The sequence below is a fragment of the Olea europaea genome, chromosome 3, assembly GCF_002742605.1.
Source record: "Olea europaea var. sylvestris chromosome 3, O_europaea_v1, whole genome shotgun sequence".
Classification (NCBI taxonomy): domain Eukaryota; kingdom Viridiplantae; phylum Streptophyta; class Magnoliopsida; order Lamiales; family Oleaceae; genus Olea; species Olea europaea.
Genome location: NC_036239.1, coordinates 21,712,343 through 21,733,444, shown reverse-complemented (window position 1 = coordinate 21,733,444; position 21,102 = coordinate 21,712,343). Strand labels below are relative to the sequence as shown.

The 21,102-nt window shown below is 35.9% G+C and overlaps 2 protein-coding genes across 3 annotated transcripts in view; both read right to left on the bottom strand.

The window, feature by feature from the left end:
• Positions 1–1,029: 1,029 nt before the first annotated feature.
• On the bottom strand, positions 1,030–2,569 carry LOC111390180. The gene is made up of 2 exons (XM_023015190.1): positions 1,131–2,569; positions 1,030–1,087 (listed from the first exon to the last, which is right to left on the bottom strand). Exon 1 carries the CDS (start codon positions 2,350–2,352, stop codon positions 1,177–1,179), a length of 1,176 nt encoding a protein of 391 aa, XP_022870958.1. The 5' UTR covers positions 2,353–2,569; the 3' UTR covers positions 1,030–1,087; positions 1,131–1,176.
• Positions 2,570–9,581: 7,012 nt separating this feature from the next.
• LOC111390167 (exonuclease mut-7 homolog) overlaps positions 9,582–21,102 on the bottom strand; it is a 19,207-nt gene continuing 7,686 nt past the window's right edge. The window contains exons 5-10 of one of the 2 annotated variants that reach the window (XM_023015177.1): positions 12,413–12,597; positions 11,484–11,616; positions 10,936–11,072; positions 10,706–10,780; positions 10,021–10,160; positions 9,582–9,899 (exon numbers count right to left, since the gene is read on the bottom strand). In XM_023015177.1, coding sequence (XP_022870945.1) covers positions 9,740–9,899; positions 10,021–10,160; positions 10,706–10,780; positions 10,936–11,072; positions 11,484–11,616; positions 12,413–12,597 — 830 coding nt within the window. In that variant the 3' untranslated portion in view covers positions 9,582–9,739. The remainder of the gene's footprint in view (positions 9,900–10,020; positions 10,161–10,705; positions 10,781–10,935; positions 11,073–11,483; positions 11,617–12,412; positions 12,598–21,102) is intronic. The other variant, XM_023015180.1, reaches the window with a different exon arrangement.

Below are 21,102 nucleotides of genomic sequence, written 5' to 3'. Positions count from 1 at the left end.
GGGGGGGGGGTTGGATGGAGTTTTTGTAGTTTTTAAAATTTTTGTAGTTTTTAAAACAAGTGGATCTGGTGTGGGACTCATTGTTGTGACTGTTGGTAGAAGTTCTGTTGTACACCCAACATTACCCATGCAACCTTACATGACACAGCCCGCAACTAGCATGTCTGGCCGAAAAGTCGTAGCTTTGCAACAGCTAATCAATTACGCACCCCATGTGTTTGTAAATAAATATGACACAACCACAAGGGCCTGCAAATAATATATATATTAATATAGGCGGAAGCTGCTTCTTGTACAGGGTGCGAGTTCACAACCCGTACCGAACACTTATAGCAATGGGGTGAGTGGGGCTTTTGGTAGTTTTTTATACAAGTGGGTCCACTTGGTGTGAATGTTTCACAGAGCCCCTGTAAACGCAGCAAAATTCTGTAGCCCTCTTTGATTCTCATTTGTTGAAAAAAAAATATTTTTAAATAATATTTTGACATCATTTCAATTACATATTCTTCAATAAAGTAATATTACACGCAAATTCAAAATTTTTCCATATTTTTTAACCACACATTTTTCGTCAATATACTATTTAAAAATTTATTTTTATCATAAAAATGGGACTCAAACAAGGGCTATATATATTCACAGAGAGAGAGAGAGAGAGGATCTAATGAACTTGGTTTTACGACAAGCAAAAGCAGAAGGGAGATGTAAAGAAACTTTGCTGTAGTTTCCATGATTGGCAACTTCTCTTTCTCCATGCAAAGCTATTGGTAATAATAATAATAATAACAATAATAATCCCTAATCAATAAATATGCAAACACACGAGCACTGAAAAACATGAACAAAATTTAGAAAATAAAATATATTCTATACAATTTAGCACTTGAGACAACCCTGCTGGACAGCCAGGGCGTGAAGTTCAGGGTCAAAAACAGGGGTGCCATTTGGAGAGACGGCTGTGCCCCAATAATAATAATAATCCCTAATCAATTAATGCAAACACATGAGCAGTGAAATACATGAACAAAATTTAGAAAATAAAATATATTCTATACAAATCTAGCACTTGAGACAACCCTGCTGGACCCTGGAATCAACCCTGTCCAAACAGGTTAATTCTACTTGAGAACCACATGTTCAAGAAATTAATACACATTTTCTTGAAAATTTCAATTTTTACCTTGATGACACAGAGTTCAAAGCTCTAGCAAAACCATTCATGGCACCATAGCCCTTTGAACTGAATCCTAAACAGCCCAACAAACCTTGTCTATAAGGCAAAAATGTCTTCTTCTTCATCTCCTCTGCTTGTGCCCTATTTGCAGTGTAAAGCAATTCATGAGGAGATGGTGGCACCCTTCTTTTACCAATCCCATTTACTGCCCTGTTTTTCACCTCTTTTGGAGCTTTTTTTGTGGCTCCGGTGTTGAAATTTACTACTTCTGGTGTTGAATTTGCTGCATCTTTAGGTTTCTCAGTTGATGGGTTTTGGGGGTTGGGAATGGGCTTCTCCATTTTCTTATCTTTGACAGGTGAAAATGATAAGGAACCCCAAAATTTATGCCCGTTGTTTCTACCTTCACTTTTGCTCCTATACAAGAACTCCTTCAAGAAAACCCACCTCCTCGAGCTCCTCCCAATTGATGAAGACCTCGATGAAGATCCAGATTCACACGTCGTCGTATCATTCGATCCCGCTGGATTTTCTGTGTTCTTACACACTTCATTTTCTCTCTCCATCTCATCGTCATGCTGTGCATGGTCATTTTCTTGATCTAGAAACGACGTCGTCCTCAAAGGGGACATAGATCTAGTCCTCCTCCTTAATGATCCGGTCCGCAATTTCGATTCCCTTCCGCGAACAAATTTCTCCTCAGAAAATGAAGAATCGTCACGCTCGGATTGTTCAATCTCATCAGATTCATCAACGTCAATCAAAGGGGCCAAAACCTGGGGCCTCCGGAGATGGCTGGAAAGCTTCATGGGTCGGATCTGGCCATTCAGGAACAATTCATCGGCGGAGGTCATGGACCCCGGCGGCGCGCCATTGTCGGCGAGCGGAGCCGAGAAATCAAACTCAAACGAACATGCCGCCGTCGACGACTCAACCCCATACGAAGAAATGCTGTTACTGGAAAGCACAAAATGCATAGGACTAGCTGGGGCGCTAAAGTAGAACCCTCCAAGGGGTGTACCGCGGCCGGGACTAGACGGTGCACTAACATAAGGCGTGGAACAACAACTATCAATGTCATCGGAAAATTCTAGAGAGGTGGCGGCGGAGGTGATGGTAAGGGGGTCCGGCGAGGCGGCCGCGGAGGTGGTAAAGGGATTTTCTAGGTCTTCTTCCATAATTTTTTGTGGAGAACGAAGGGACAGTGGTGTAGTGAGAATTGTGCAAACAATGGTGGAAAAGGTGGATATCCGTGCTTGCTCTATAGAAATGGGATGTGAAGATGGAGATGGAGATTTATATTGTCTATATGCCACTGTTGTCTTTTAATTGTATGTCTGGAGAGTAGGTGTCGAGTCGTGGTCGAATTGATAGTAACAAATATAAATAATAAAAGAACTTTCCGATGAATTGGCTGGTTCAGTATTAATTGGATCGATTTTCAATTTTTATTTTTTTCAATTGAGTTGGCCATTCAATCTAATTTGGAAAATATTGCTAAAAATACGATGTTTTGGAGTTGTTTATAAATGGTTTAAACTATGAATGAACATATATATAAGTGATGATTACGTAGATTGTATTTGTGAGTTTCACAAAATACATGAATAAGCGTGGACATTGTTCCTTTTAATTATGATTCAAAGATATTCGAATTGAATCATAAACTAATATTTTTTCTTTTTTTTTTTTAAGATATGGAACCAAATAAGAATTGAATCATTCAGTTCTCGTTTGATTTGGTTTGATTTGATTCTGATTCCATTATTTATATTTTTCAAACAATAAATACAAATTAAAATCCATTAATATATTCATAAATTAGTAATATATGTCTAAATAAAATAAAATAAACTTCAACTATTCAGCAAATTCAACTTCAAATTATCAATCATCAAATGAAATATTGTGTAATAAAAATTCATTCACGAAAGTCTAAACTAACATATAAAATATAATCATAATTTGAATACACAAACATCAAGTTCCATCCCCATAAAAAATATTGTCTAATAACAATGATTCAATAACATAGACGAAGTAAGCCACTAATAAAAATTGAATTATTTGATGTGGTTCACTAATTTGTAAAAAATATATATATTTGAAAAATTAATATTTTTTTTAATTATTGATTTTAAGATCTAAAATCATTAAATTTTTTTTAGAACTGAATCAAACCGCCCTGTTTGGTTTGTTCTGGTTTGGTTTGATTGTTTTATCAACCCCCATAAGTGAACAAAAAGTGATTTGATCGATTGTTACTCGTCTGAATTCCATTATATTTTTTATGATTAAAATTAAAATAAAAATTAATTTTAATCAAATATTTGCCATTGCTAATTATGTATCATTCACACATTCATGGGATTTATTACTTCTTTTCATTATAATCTCATTTTATTCAACAAGGACTAAGATCAAATTCCTCACCATTCATTGAAATAATTAATTAACTTAACCTTTTCCACTTAGAACAGAGGTCTCGACCTTTTCACGTATTTGTAAAATTATACACGTTAGGTTTTGAACAAAGGGAGTCAATAGACAAAAATTTAAATAATTAAAATGTGTTTTCATATTTAAATTTTAAAAAGTGTAAATATTTAAAAACATGTTTTATTTAAACAGTATAGAAAAAATAATTGGACGTAATAGTCGGTATAAGAGTAGCTTGCACGGTTTGTTCACCCAAGCATGACTCATGCCTTTCGTACCATGCTTGTATCATGTCAACTGAAGGTAAGGTGCAAAACTTAAACTTCTAGAACAAAATGACAAATTTAGAGAGAGAATATAAAAGAAATGATGAAAATTATGATGGTTAATTTCATCTATCTATTCATATATATTAAATAATTTCACTGAAAATTGGAAGGTAATTTCAATGTCACATAAACATGTGATTATCATTAGTTCATAGTGAATAACATTAGTTTTTCTTCCTTTAAAGTTTTTATTTTTTATTGTTTGAAAAATGATGTTGAACGATGTTTTCTTATTAGAAATTGTGATAGTATACTGTGAATGGGCGAAGAACGATTATAAATAATAATCATCATCTCTCTCCTCTTCGAAAGAGATCGTCCATATTTGTCTACAAGTAAAACTATAGAGACTCGTGTGTTCTTTGATGATTGCTTTCACGATCCATGACAAAAGAAAATAATTCATGTTGCGTGATCTAGTCATTCTCCTCGTCATTATACGCTATGTAAAATAACTTGCACGAACTCTTTTTCAATCGTGTCATTACACCGTCGCTAAGTGAATTGTGTTACAAACAAATGAAATTACGATTAATATGTTAATATGTTGTGTGATAAAAGACTGGTAATGAAATTATGATGTTTAACAAAACCAAGTTGTTTGAAAGGTAGACTTGGGACAAAATTATACTTCTAAAGCAAGAGAAGAGTCATTCAAGAGTACTTGCAACCCATTGGGAGTTTCTTTGCCCTACTTTTGGTACAAATTTTAATGATATATTGTTTTAGAGTGACCAATTACTCTTTTTACGTTTTCACTTATTTTCTTCTTTGTTTTCATTCGATATTGTTCAGTTCGACATATCAAATATAACATTATTTTTAATATGAAAACGTTTAAATTTGCTAATGGCTTGGAAGTTATTTGTTCAGCGCGAAATTTTATGAGTTTTTTTTTTCTTTGTTAGTTATAATGACATTTGGTTTTCTTTTTGCATTTACTCGTATGACTATACCTATTTGTTACCCTAACAATGCATGGTGCGAATAAAGGGCATTGCCATGAGCCTAAGGATCATATAGGAGTGACGAGCACAAGTGACCATTTGCAATCGAGACACTCGGAAGATATGTCAAGAAAGCTTGACAAAGACAACTTGGACATTAAAATTTTAAAATATCGATGATTTGTACATCTAAATAGCTAAATATATCGATATTGCAAATGCATTCCAACAATTTCATCAATAAACTATATAGAGTTAAACATCCAACCTATTATGAGTAAAATTCGAGAAGAAAATGTTAAATTAAATAGAACTTGACGTTCCGCACTAATAAAGAAAGACGGGGTAGTCACACAATATTTTCTACCAATAAAGCAACTGCATTTACTAAGTTATGGATGGCAAAATTCAGAAGCAAAGATTCAAAGTTAAGATTTAGATACAAATTTTCCCATAAAAAGACGAACATAAATTGGCAAGGCAATAAAAGAAGTCAAAAGGTGAAGCTTAAAGAAGATAAAGGGATCTAAATGGGATTATGAAAAAGTGCAATTGCAGGTTAGCACGTTTTCATGCACCTGTTTTTCTCTTGACTTTTTTACCTTGCAACCAATAATATTTACTTTAAGAAAGAAAAAAAAAAATTATCACCAAGTTGAGACAAAAATATTTTATGGGTTTTTATTTTATTGGTGTTGGAACACCAGAAGAGGAATGCTCTGCATAGGATTCTGATTTCTGAATTTTTTGGGCAGTTAAAACAAGGCAAATGGGCAACTTTAATTATTTAATAATTAATCATTTCTGGAATAAAACGCCCACATGATTATCTAATTAATTAATAATTAATCAGAATAAAGAACAGTACTAATCTTTGAACATTACAGTTGGAGAATACAACAGAATCTTTTCAGTTTTCCTCTAATCAAGAATTTATTGAAACACAAAAACAATATCAAAAGAATAAGTGAGTTTCCAGACTTAATATCACATATTTCTGAAAAGTACGTCTTCTTCCTTTTATGCTTAAACGTACTTGAATTTGCATTTCGTGTTGCTTGAGTAGGGGTGGGCACGATCCAATACTAAAGAGAATTGAATCGAATCAAGAATTACTTGAAAATGAAACAATTAGATAACTTTAATTATTGAATCGAATCAGAACTATACCATCTATTCGACTCAATTCCTTACCAAAATTAAAATTTTCAGTTTTCTCATAATTTCAATGACTATTTTTATTCTCTTAATCTTTGAAACAATGTAACAATTTAACAAATGACAGTTACCACCTTAATACAAAATGACAAATGTAGTCCAAATTTAAAAATATAAACAAATTATCTAATAAATCATTCACCAGCACTATCTATTATCTTCCTCGGGGTTTAGGTAACTCGTAAAACAGTCACGTTTAGTCGCATGATAAATTAAACTTTGCAATTTGATTCATCCAATATATTATCAAGTGTACCAGTGTCACTATTTCAAATTCTTAGTCTTTGCGGTTAAGACAACCTTTCATGGTGATATATTCAACCCTACAACCCTGTAAGAACAATGTACTTTTATTCACTAGTGTAAAACTTGGCCAGTGCTTATGAGCAAGAGTTTATGTGACAGTAGAGTTACTACCACGTTCTCCCATAAAGTTACAATACATTCTGATTCATTGGAAAATATGACATTGATCTTAGCCCTTCGTTTGACCCCCATTATTTGAAAATTTAATGGTTGAAATAGTATTTTTTTTAAACGTGTGGTTAAAAAAAGTGTTGTGATTACGTGTAATATTTATTTTATTAGAGAATGTATGATTGATAAGAAGAAAGAAAAAAATAAATTATAATTTTAATGAAGACCAAATGGGCAGCTTATTGTCATATAAATTATGGTTTGTAAGTATTATTTTCAAATAATATTATTAGTCCTAAAAATATAAATTTTGCAAAGGCATTATAATTAGTGGCGAATTTTTAGCCTTTAATGACATGTTAAACAGTAAATAGTTCTATTGAATGCTTAAATACCAAAATAAAGTAAATTAAATTCTATATGGATAACATTAACAACAAACCACGTGTTTTATTTTTAATGCTTATATTTACAAGAATAATCCAGAATTACTATAAATAAAGTAATTTAAATTCTATATTGACGTGCTTTTCTATTTTTTTTTCTAGTTAAATCAAATATAATTTTTTTTAATTGTAATAAATAATAGAGGGTAAAATTTTAATATTCAACTATACTCGTAAAGTTTCTCACTTCATAACGAATTATAGAAAATTACGTCATTTATCTATATATCAAATCTTATTTAATAAATAATTATATAAATTCTAACGTAAAATTGAGAAAAAAAAATTCGAGCATTATATTGCACTTCATAAACATCGTATTAGGTGATATGTCATTCATTACGAGAAATGCCACCTCCCTAAGAAAAAGGAAAAAATTAAACCTTCGCGACAAGGGAGAAATGGTTGGTGACAATTGTGAATAAATATTATTTGCAATCAGGCTATAGTGCTAGAATCATTAACGTAATGTTACATGGCGATCTACCATTAAACTGTTTAAAAGACAATCATCTATCCATCAAATCATTTTTCATCACATACGATTTTGTCAACCTTTGTCATAATTTTTTTGGAAAAAGAACTTGATCCAAATACCGGGCACTAGATCCTCAATTGCATTTCAAAAATTGGGCCCCGCTTTGATCACATGACTCTTCAAATGGTATTCGTCTCGAAAGTTTGTTGTAAAATACAACAAATTTAGCCCTTGTTCTGTGTAGATTAAAATCTACTACAAATTTCAAGTTGAAAATCAACAATTAATTTTAACGACCAATTTCATGGGATACACAATTTTTCAAAATCATATATTCCATCAACTTTTATAAAAATCTACAATATATATATATCAATCAGGTTCTCCATTCATTCATCCAACTTTACCATATTTGCAAAAACTTCTCGTAGTTAGTACACGGAATTGCTCATTACTTTTGGTTACACTGCCGATAAAATGGTCAAATTGAAATACCATTATAAATTGAACAGTTAAAAGGAGATAAATTATAGTTGGGTGACCAATATGAAATAAACATGTAAATTAGTGACCTCAACAAAAATTCCCATTAACTAATGATACATGCAGCGTGTCCTTGTACCTTTTCCATTGGAAGTAGTACAAAAATACAACTTGCACATGAATCTTATCAATTATTTAAGATCAAATCCAGCAAATCCATGTGCCCGTGTCCTTATTCCAAAATAATCTTTCATTTTATTCAACAATGCATAAATAGTTTGACAATATCCCTCTTCCAGTGATTAATTTTTTCCACGCTTTCAAGTTACAATTCTCCGATGAGTAATGCTATTCATAGCCACTCCTACGGTAATCACCCTACGTAGCATCCCATATAACAATTTATGATTTAATGTATTAATATAATAACCACTATATGTATGCCACGTAAAACGACTGCGATAGTGAATGATTGCAAATAATATTATTCTTCTCTGATACTGGAGGGTTGACACAATAATGGGCTTTGGAGATAGGGCATATCTGTAAATACGATGGGCTTTGGGATGGACCATAACCTTAAACAATTAATATAGTGCCCACAAGCCCAATTTACAGTTTAAATTGTAAAATCGAAAAGAAAAAAAAATGTAATAGAAAATTATTTGCACTATCAATCCTCATCTTGTTCGCTCGGCTACGTAGTTGACCTCTAATCTAGCGTGTAAAAATAAAAAGGGTGATAATTATTTTTGACATTTCATTATAATTTGTTATTAATCGGTTCTAATTTTGGATATCAAGATCATTAGAGCTTCTTAATCATTAACTAACCGCCGTTAAATTCTTCAAATATTTTCGAGATACTATAAAAAAATTTTAAAAAAAATCAATAAGAATACACGAACGAATTTATATAAATTTATTTCAAAAAAAAGAAAAAGAAAAAACCAGTTATCGACAACACCATGTTCTAGTGATTCGAGATCAAAGAACCATAACGAAAAATTGGAAAACGGAGAAGAAATGAATTAGAATTGTGACTTTATTATTTTATCCCATATCCCATAAAAAAGTGATGAGATTTTGCATGCAAACATGCAGAAAATTGAAAGAAAAACCCCCTAGAATCCATGCACAATTTTGGAGCAAGTATTCTTGAACCAACGAATACTTTTTCGAAATGAACTCTTAACCTTGCCTTCAACGGAATAGTATTTGTACGTGGCAATTCTCTTCCTCCTTTTCATCTCACGATCACTGTACCACGCTCGGGATCGAGGTTTTGGCGCACTGACGACATCTTTGCACATAGCTGGTCGAGAGATGTTGGATTTTTGACCGTAGAGATCAACACTTGTATCGTAAGCTTTGACACCTACCCTTCGACCAGTGCTCCGGCTCCTCGTCTCCCTCTCTCTCTCCATATCGATATACGTTCAATGATTTATATACAGAGAAGGGAAACAAAGCTTTCTCTTTTATATGTTCAAGCTTTGTCTATTATATATATATATATATATATAGAGAGAGAGAGAGAGAGAGAGAGAGAGAGAGAGAGAGAGAGAGGTGAATGAAGTTTAAGAGACGACAAATGGATTTCTTTTCCCTTTAATATTTTGTTTGACTTGAAATTGGAAAGAGAGAGAATAATATAACCTCAAAAATAAGAGAGAAATATGGAGGGTCACAAGATTTTATGATTAATATTAAAGGATTAAAACAAGATTTACAAACAATTTTTTTTCCTAGTACAAGACATCTTGGTCGGTCTCAGACCAATGGAAATGTTCACAAGCTAAAATAGATTAAAAGCAATGAGAGAGAGCTATTTGCAGCCTAACCTTACATTGGTGGACAAGGCTCATGTATCGTGATGCTTTCTGAAGACTCGTTCGTCCCAGGATCAAACCCGCGTTTGGTTTTGGCGCCCTTTTTCGCCATTTTGGTGATGTCCATGTGTGAAACCTGCATTCGTTCCCGGGATTAGTTAGAATTTTACAAATTAGCATAATCAATCACTAAAGTGTATCCTGTACCAATAGATATCTATGTAATATAAAAAATAGAGAGGGAGTGAGAACGAGACATCGGTTCTGGAATCCGTACAATGCAAGATTTCCATTCGATTCTGGAATGCTCATCAAGGGAGTCCGTTGGCAGCGAGTGGTTGCTGACATGTTGAAATATGTGGAGGAGGACAGCAGCATCAAGAGCAGCATATTCCAGCTGCACAAATATTCACACCAAATGAGACAGAATATATAAAGTTCAGAAATCAAGTAACTCCAGATAATGAAAAGTCACCGAGTCAGAGAATGGGAGAACGTTAAAAGTGGAGTTCCCAAGTAATAGTAGCTTCAAAAATTTCTTCGAGGAAAGATAAAGCATATGATTAGAGCGCCCTCATTTCTTATAGGCTGGCAATATAACACTGTCGTGTCGAGAGATGTAAACTGGGTAGTGCTGCGGTTTTAGTTTAATTGTAAATTTTTTTGCAGTAAAAAATAAAATAAGTGAACTTTTTCCTCGGTATGAAGAAGAGTCCATTGCATAGCCTTAACATACTGCATTGAACAAGGTCCCCCTCTGCAACAAAATATTTCAACGGCTTCTTTTTCCCACAAAAATGTTAAGAGGCCTGCCCGCCCTGGCACAGCCTATGTGCCGGGTAATGGGCCTGTAGACCTGGCTCAAGGGGTGAGCCAACCCACAGCACAGCACAGTCCAGTCCAGGCTGATAGTTTAGTGAATACGGAACACAAAACACTTGCCTGATACTGAGTCAAAGGCCGTTGCTCCCAGTTGCTGTTCCGTCTTGTTTTGTTCAAACCAGCTCCCAGTATCTTCTGTTGTCATGAACATAATGCCCAAGAGAGATTTTAATATGATAACCACTTGACCATATGATAGAAGCAGAAAAAGAATTAACGCAGCAAAAAATGACATGCAAACTCATAATGGTCCATTGACAGAAAACAAGTACAGTTAGTGGCAAGGGTACCTTTGCTAAACCAGAAAGACCACCTCCCGGCTCTTTGAACACATTCTGAATATCAAGGAGCATCTCACATTGCTTGAAACAATTCAGATCTCCATAAGAATGAGCAAGCTGCTTTGCATCACATTGATAATTGTAGCCTGTAGATAACAAAATTACAACTTTAGTCACTTGTTTTCAAAATTTAAATTATTTATTCATAATGAGATCAGATGTAAACCCTACAGAATGTGGATGTCCCTTTAGTTTTATAGAGTTGTAGACAGTGTTGGGCAATGGAGACAAACTAAAGAAACAAACTACTTTCAAAACATTGAACTGGGAAAATATCTGAATGTCAAGGATATAATGATAATATATAAATAAAAAAAATTTACTTTGACAACAATGCAGAAAGACTCAAATCAATTTTTTTTCTGTTTTTCATCCAGTTAGTATAGTTCAGGTAACTATGTCTTGCTTGGACATTGGACTTGAATTAGAATGCAAAAACAATTCTGAACCATAAAATTACATTCCAACAGCCCAGATAATTTTATCCATGAACTTACCAAGCTTCAGAACACTTGGAGATTGCAATACACGGGCAAGGCATTCATCTAGTACAGTTGGAACATCTTCATATAGCTTTATCAAGTCAAATATATAAACCTTCTTCTCAGAAGCAATTTGCATGATAGAAACCTGTAGCATGGGAAATCATATAACATTGTTATGACATTGCAAAATATACAAGGGATTTTCACGAGAGAGGCTGTGGCATGGGAACGAACAAAATCAAATCCTTGTGCTTTTGGATAATAATATTTAAAGAAATGTTTACTTGGAATATGTATCCAGTGGTCTAAAATAATACAGATCAAAAATTATGAATGTGATTTACCATAAAAATCAACATATCACCTTTAAAATTTGAATTCTTGAAGTTGTAAGCATGATTTACTTCATTTTATGCTCTCCTTTTTCTCTCTCCTTTTTTCTTTTCATTTTTCCCCCTTTTTCCTTTTTTGGTTTACCCTTAAAGAAGCTACAAGGCCATGAGTAAACATGCACCCGAAGCATATACACATGCATTCACTTCTGTGCACACATATTTATATGATTTGAATTGAGACTTTGAAAGGCAACCCACATAAGGATTGAAAAAATATAGGGGGAAAGGCAACTTCTTCTCAGAATCAGAGAAGCAGAAGAGACTCGTGTAATGCCAGTAGAATATGTATAAGATGTTTCTTTTGTCAGAATGCAATGTGTATTTCCATATGCTTCAAAAATGCATCCCATTTTTTCTAAAATGTGAAAAGGAAAATGCACGCATTTTTGAATCATTTCTAGTAGTAATGCTATTCTCTGAAGTTCAAGTACTATATGACACAGAAAAGGTTCTTCCATAAGCACTTAATCTTAGTGAAACCAAGAAGAGAACGTATTGAGAGGTATAAACTTGCTATAGCAGTGGCAATGGATAAACTGAAGGTACCTTACTGGGTTTGCTGCCCTTTTCATAATTAGGCTTCCATTCACAGTCAATGCCAATAATTTTGCAATCCTCGAAGTATGATGTTGCTTCAAGCAAACCATTGACTTCATCTACCCAAACAACGTCCTCAATCAACAATTCGTCAAGATGCAAATAGCTGTTGTGGACAACATTAGCTTCGAGCTCTATACAATATGATTGAAAGAACTTCCGTAAGGAAAAAGAAAATAAATAAATTCCTGTATCAATGTTTGTATTTCTTGCTAAATTGAATGATGTAATGAAATGAAATGAAAAGAACTATACCAAAACAACAAAGATGAATCCTCCTATTTATGTTACCAAAGATGGAAAAGAAGTACAACCGCTCAATCAAATCCATAATTTAAACTTACTGAGATAAAAGTTTCAAAGAAAAGGTTATTGAACTCATTCACAATAGTGGATCATAAGAAGCTAATATTTAGTTAATGACACTAGCCCAATCGAATTAATAAAAATGGAAACTAATACAGTTGAAAAAATAAAAAATTTCTTCCAAAAACCTCTTTGATGCTCACTGTTAAGTACAAACTTTTTGAAGACAAGATTTATATGGAGTTCATGTCAGCCATTAGACGATAAGGATAAAATGGTATCAGACACTCACTAGAATCAACAAGCTTTTTATTATTTGTTCCGCTTACTTATGCCAAAATTATCATAGAACTATTCTTTATTGTTGTTTCTTGACAATCTCTTTATTCGATTAACAATGTCTGAAATCTCTACTACTGGAGTCTTTCCAGAAGATAGGAGGGAAGTTACCAGTTGGTAACAACGCGGAACAAAGCCTCCTATTTAAAATTCTGCACTTAATACACCAATTGTGTCTAATCAACCACTATGAAAGTTTGAAGAGAGGTAAATTTTGGCGAGATTTTTGAGTAAGCCAAGGCACGCGAGAAAGATGCTGGAAGTCACAGGGAAGAGCCAGCAAATTGCAAGGGGGTAGTTTTATAGACGAGTGGATGTCAAACTGAAACGACTCCGTTCAACTGGGTCTGGGGGAGCAACTTGAACATCTCAACAAGTTGCTAAACCAAACTCACCCTCCAGTATCCTCCCTAGTTCTCTTGCCCAAAATGGTTGCCCTTTATGTTCCCTCACTAGCTCATTGAATCCAGCACCTTGGATCAATATCCAAGTGCATCTCATCACGTGACTTGTTTGTCACATTTATTTATCATATAATCTCCATGTTCCGGTCATTTAAGTTCAATGGTCACATCAGAAGATCTAGTTTTAGAATCCGTCCATATGTCTAATCTTTGCGTAATCTTGTCTAATAGCAAATCCCCAACGACTCTTAACTGTGTTGTAGATTTCTTAATTCTTGCCATGAAAGTCAGGACCTACATTCGGGGAAGATGATTGACGATCACTGACTTAGTATTTTGATGACAAATTCTTCAAAAGTAGAAAAGCACGAGTAACTATTAGCGTGTATTATTAGAAATTATTTACTTACTACAATTTAGGTAGTTTCCTTGTATATAATAGCTAGTTTCCATGTATACTTTGTATCATAAAATAACTTGTAACTTCTATAAAGAAAAACCAAGACACACGAAAAATTCATTCAGCAAAAATATTGTCATGGTATCAAAGCCCTAAATTTTCTTACTCTTACATGTGGTTGAAGTGGCTCTCTGCTCATAGTAATCGGCGACTAGGGCTCGTGTCTCAGACGTCATCTGGTAGTTTGCACCAAGCTCTCTATTCATAGTAATCGGCAGTCGACTCTCCTGTCTCAGGCATCACCTGCGGTCAGCTCTCTATTTGTCCTAGTCGTCATCTTTGGCGTGTCTTAGTTTCCTGCAACGCATCTTGGCTCTCTTCGAATTCCGGCAAGTCTGGATTTGGGTCTTGGTAGGAGCAAGCTTTCCTTGTTTCCGTCGACTGCTGCCACTCAAATCCGTCGCCATCAATCCTCTTCCTTCGTGAACAGCTGCCGTCTCTCTGTTCGCGTCTCTCAATTTCAGATCACATCACCTGCGGTCAGCTCTCTATTTGTCCTAGTCGTCATCTTTGGCGTGTCTTAGTTTCCTGCAACGCATCTTGGCTCTCTTCAAATTCCGGCAAGTCTGGATTTGGGTCTTGGTAGGAGCAAGCTTTCCTTGTTTCCGTCGACTGCTGCCACTCAAATCCGTCGCCATCAATCCTCTTCCTTTGTGAACAGCTGCCGTCTCTCTGTTCGCGTCTCTCAATTTCAGATCGCACCAGATTTCCGCCGTCTTCGGTGTTGGCCTACAGACTCGTCGGGGTCGGGTTAGGAATTTCATCTCTCCAATTCAATCCTTGGATCTGTACACTCGGTTCTTTACAATTTGTTTGGACTGCAGTTTGGATTGTATTAGTTAAGCAGTGGTATTATTGGGCTATTGATTTGGGCTATAATTAATTGAAGACCGTTTGGCTATTGTTTTGATTAATTATTAGTTGGGCTGAATTCTTTGGATTGGGCAAAATTTATTTGGTTAAAATTGTGATTATTAGTTGGATCATACACAATTCACTCATGTCAACTAAAAAGATTGAATCTATTTGCATTCGTTTTACGGGAAAAAAATATTCTTCATGGGCATTTCATTTTCAATTATTGGTCGAAGGCAAAGGTGATTTGTGGGGACATAATTGATGGAACTCTTCCGCCTCCTGATCAGGAGAATGATAAAGAAAAGTATCTTGCTTGGAAAACTAAAGATTCTCGACTTATGGCCTGGATCATTGGATTGGTTGATGAGCAGATTATCTTAATCTCAGGCCTTACAAGTCAGCCCGTATTATGTGGGAATTTTTAAAAAAAGTCTATACTCAAAGTAATAATGCTCGACGACTTCAATTGGAGTTTGAATTAGCAAATTTCTCTCAGGAGTCACGTTCTATTGAAGAATATTATTCAGGATTCTCTAATCTTTGGGCTGAGTACATAGATATTATCTATGCTTCGGTTTCACCGGATAGTTTAGAGGCTGTCCAAGCAGTGCACGAAATCACCAAAAGGGATCAATTTCTTATGAAATTGCAAACTGAATTTGAATCCATCAGATCCAGCCTTATAGATCGTGAGTCTATTCCATCACTAGCTGGTTGTTTGGGTGAATTACTGAGGGAGGAGCAACGTCTTATCACTCGTACTTATTTGGAATAGCAGCAGAATCATGTAGCACCGGCTCCTGTTGCTTATGTGGCTCAAGGAAAATTCAGGCCTCGAGATGTCTAGTGTGCGATGTTATAGTTGTAAGGGGTTTGGTCACATGGCTCTTCAATGTCCTAAAAAATTTTGCAATTATTGCAAGAAGTCTGGCCATGTAATTAAGGAGTGCCCCACTCGTCCTCCGCGCAAGACTGGAGCAAATTATGTTGCTGCTGCCACTTTAGCCGCTAGTTCTGCTCCATCACCTGTTCCCGTTCAAGTTCCAACCTCTCCCAACTCTTCCAAAACTTCCATAACTCCTGAGATGATTCAACAAATGGTTATCTCTACTTTGTCTGCTTTGGGTGTCTCAGGTAATCCACCCTTTTCTCCTTGGTTATTAGACTCCGGTGCCTCTAACCATATGACTCATGATCCTCGATTGCTTAGTAACCTTAGACCATATAATAGACATTTCAATATACACACTGCCAACGGTAACACTACTCCTGTCTCAGCTGTGGGAGACATATCACCAGATGTGTCTGATGTTTTAGTCTCTCCTAATTTATCAACTAATCTTCTATCTGTCGGACAACTTATTGATAATAATTGTACTATCTCTTTTTCTTCTTCTGGTTGTCATGTGCAAGATCAGGTGTCTGGAAGAACGATCGTGAAAGGACCTAAGGAGGGACATCTATTTCCTATATCACCGAAGCTTGATCCATTTTCTTCTTTTGTTTGTAATTCTGCTACTTTAGATGTTTTTTATTGGCATAAGAAATTGGGTCATCCCAATTTGCATGTGTTAAAACACTTGTTAAACTCGAGTTTGCTTGATAATAAAACTACTGCTTCGGTTATTTCTCTTGATTGTGCTTCATGTAGGCTTGCTAAAAGTAAAGTTTTACAATTCCCGTCTTATAGTTCTCGTGCTTTGCCTATTTTCGATATTATTCATAGTGATGTATGGGGTCTTACACCTGTGGTATCTCATACTCATTATAAATATTTTGTTACTTTTATTGATGATTATAGACGATTTACTTGTCTTCTCTGTCTTTCAAGCATTTCTTGCTCTCATTGACAATCAATTTTCATCTTCCATCAAAATCTTACGATTTGATTCGGGAGGTGAATATATATCTAATGCTTTTCAATCATTCTTACAAACCAAAGGTATTCTTTCTCAGCAATTTTGCCCTTCTACCCCTCAACAAAACGGGGTGGCAGAACGCAAGAACCGTCACCTTCTTGATGTGGTTCGAGCCCTTTTAATTGAGTCTTCAGTTCCCACTCGTTTTTGGTGTGAAGCATTGTCTACTGCTGTGCATCTCATTAACCAATTACCTTCTCCAACTCTTAATAACACTTCTCCATTTTATAAACTCTTTGGTCGTCATCCTATATACTCTCATCTCCATCCCTTTAGGTGTGTATGTTTTGTTCATTTGTCGTCACATGAAAGGACAAAACTCACCCCTCAATCAGTCAAGTGTGCTTTTCTGGGATACGGTGGAACTCAAAAAGGGTACGTCTGTTATGATCCTACATCACAAAAAATTCGAATTTCTCGTAATTTTTTTTTTTTTTTGAAAAACAGTCCTTCAGCTTTGAAACCATGGTTTCCCCTCCCGTGTTCTCTGTTTTACCTGATTTTCTCTCGGAACCACCTACGTTCAAGCCTGGCCTTGTTTACACTCGGAGGCATGCTACACCTATTACTAGTCCAGATCTTCTATCTCCGATGAAGCTCCTTCCAAGCCTCACTGATCCTCCATCTACAACACCAGATCCTGCACCTTATGATCTGCCGTCTCTTGTTCCTCTTCGTCGTACTTCTCGTGTTTCTCGACCACCAGATAGGTATGGTTTTTCCTCCCATAGTTCTATAACTACTACACTTAATTCGGTTTCTATTCCTTCCTCCTATAGATAGGCTATGGAACATGAATGTTGGGAACAGGCTATGAAAGCAGAACTTGAGGCACTTGAGCCAATCAGACCTGAGATATTGTGTCATGTCCACAAACAGTGAAACCCATTGGAAGTAAATGGGTCTATTTTGTCAAATTTCGTTTTGATGGTTCTCTTGAGTGTTATAAGGCTCGTTTGGTTGCTTTGGAAAATCGTCAAGAGTATGGAATAGATTATGATGAGACATTTGCTCCTGTGGCCAAAATGACCACTGTTCGTCTCTTGTTATCGCTTGCCGCTTCCCAGTCATGGTCTTGACATCAAATGAATGTGAAGAACGCATTTCTACATGGAGACCTCAAGAAGGACATTTATATGAAACTTCTATCTGCTATGTCTCTTCCCTCAGTTGATTCTGTCTGTAAGCTAAAACGCTCTTTGTGTGGTCTTAAGCAAGCTTCTCGTGCTTGGTTTGACAAGTTTTGTCGCACGCTTTTTGATTTCTCTTTTCCTTAGAGCCAGTACGACGCATCTCTGTTTTTTCATAAGAGTCCCGCTGACATTATTTTTTTGTTGGTATATGTGGATGATATCATTATCTCTGGATCTGATCACAGTCTTATTCAAAAACTTCAGCAACATCTTCACTCGATTTTTCATATGAAAGACCTTGGTCAGCTTGCTTACTTTCTTGGCTTAGAGGTACATACTACATCACATGGTCTCTTCTTGAATCAACATAAATATATTCAAGACTTGATTGGATTAGCTGATCTCTCTGAAGCCTCCTCAATTGATACGCCGCTGGAGCTTAATGTTAAATATCGAAAGGCCAAAGGAGATATTCTTCCAGATCCTACTCTTTATCGAAGGTTGGTTGGTAGTCTCATCTATCTCACTATCACGCGTCCGGATATTTCATTTGCAGTTCATACTGTAAGTAAGTTTATGGATGCCCCTCGTCATCTTCATATGGTGGTTGTCCGTCGCATTATTCGCTATCTTATTGAAACTCCTCATCGTGGTCTCTTTTTCCCTCGAGGGTTGTCTCTTGAGCTCACAACTTACAGTGATGCTAATTGGGCTGGTTATCCTGATTCTCGTCGTTCTACTATTGGGCTGTGTATTTTTTTTATTTCTTGGAAATGTAAGAAACAGGACTGTGTTTCTAAGTCCTCCACTGAGGCTCAATACCGAGCTATATCGACTGCATGCTCTAAGGTTGTGTGGTTACATGGTCTTCTTGCCGAACTTGATTTCTCTCGGTCACAACCTACGCCTCTTCATGGTGACAACACTAGTGCTATTCTGATTGCAGCCAATCCTGTGTATCATGAATGCACCAAACATATTGAAGTGGACTGTCACTATATTCGGGACGCCTATGATTCCAAGGTCATCGCTCTTGCCCATGTTTCCACTTCTCAACAAGTCGCAAATATCTTCACCAAATCTCTAATACGCCACCGTCATAATTATCTCGTCAACAAATTGATGCTTGTGAACTCACCAACATCAATTTGAGGGGCGGTATTAGCGTGTATTATTAGAAATTATTTACTTACTGCAATTTAGGTAGTTTCCTTGTACATAATAGCTAGTTTCCATGTATACTTTGTATCCTAAAATAACTTATAACTTCTATAAAGAAAAACCAAGACACACGAGAAATTCATTTAGCAAAAATATTGTCAGTAACGAGACTTGAACTCAGGTCTTTCGCCTGGCTCATACACCATGTTATCCATCTCATCTAAAAGCTTAAACTTTTAGAGACGCATTCAATTCTTGTCTTCAACAGAACTTCATCAGACTAACAAACAATTATGCCATAGTCCTTGAACTTTAGAGTTTTAGACTCACCGGATGGAATTAAGTGTGTTTCATGTACAAACTAAACACAAGGAAATCATTTGAAGGACTTTGTCAATTCAATTGACTTTTTGCTCCCAAAAAGAGAAGGAAATCAAATTGGTATTTACGTCCTTAACTCTATCAGAGACCTGGATATGGATTTGAGAGGAATAAAAAACCTGAAATCAAACTCAGATAGCAAGCAGAGTCCTCAAGTATCATAACCTCATTATCTTATCAAGGAATCTGCCCAAAAACCTATCAAAATGCCCTAGTCAATTTTTTTTTTTTTTTATAAGTAATCATTTCATTTTATTAATAAATAGGATAATACATGCGGAGTGTATTGTCAAAATAAACAAGAAAGAAAAGACATGAAGTTAGGTAGTCCTCCTATACAATTAGTGGCCGCAGCATTAAATCAATTATACAAAGTCATATAAAACAATTCTCTAAACGGCTCTATTGTTCTTGTTTGGTTTTTAAAACAATGGTTGTTCCATTCTCTCCACACATACCATATAATGCATCCTGGAATAAGACTCCACACAAGCCTCCTATCCTTGTCTCGAAATTTTCTCCTCCATGCTCGCAACACGTCTTTTATGTGCCTTGGCATCGCCCAATCCATATGTTAGGAAGCTAAAATATCGTTCCATAGCCACCGAAAACATTCACAATGGATAAACAAATGGTCAATTGTTTCCCCATCTCTCTTAAACATACAACACCACTCGGTAACACAAAAAAAATTTCTTCGAAGGTTGTCCACCATTAACACCTACCCCCTCACAACCGTCCACAATAAGAAAGCCACCCGTGTAGACAGTTTACATTGTCACGCCATCTTCCAAGAAAAAGAACTTTCCACCTAGCCGAATATAGATTTAAAATATGTGCGAACTGAAAAAATACCATCTCGTGCCCACCTCAACATGCTATGATCACCCTCTCCTACCTGAATATGCGCTTCGTACAAGGAAGTCAAAAACAATGCATAATCATCCAATTCCCAATCCTATAGTCCCCTCTCAAAAACAATATTCCAGCTATAGCTTCCATTATGTACGGCTATTACATCATTTACCATAGCGAACGGTTCCAAGGCAATGGGGTGCAAAGAAGGAAACCGTACCTTTAGCGGACGATCTCCACACCAGCAATCATCCCAAAATTTGATACTATTGCCATTCCCCACCACATAAATCAATTTATCTCGAAATTCATTCCATCCTCGTCGGATATACTTCACAGACTCACCCCATAAAATCCACGACCCTCGCTAGAGCACCAACCCCCTTCCATCATTCCATACTTCGCTCCTATGATCTCTCTCCAAAAACTTTCCCTCTCCCGTCCAAATCGCCACAACCACTTGCCCAATAAAGCCTTGTTAAATAGAACAAGGCTCCTCAATCCAAGGCCCCCCATCCTTACCGAAAAACAAACCACACCCCAATTAACCAGATGAAATTTCCTCTCTTCCCCTAACCCTGCCCAAAGAAACTCCCTTTGAATGCTCTAATATATTTGCCACTGTAAAAGGAATGAGAAACAGTGACAAGAAATAGAGAGTGAATTTAATGAGGGTAAGACGACCTCCCTTCGAGAGGTACATACGCTTCTACCCCGCTAACCTCTTCTCCAACCTTTTCACAATTCCACTCCAAATATTTTTACATTTAAACCTTGCCCCTAAAAAAAGCCCAAGGTATGATATGGGCAATTGCATAACCCT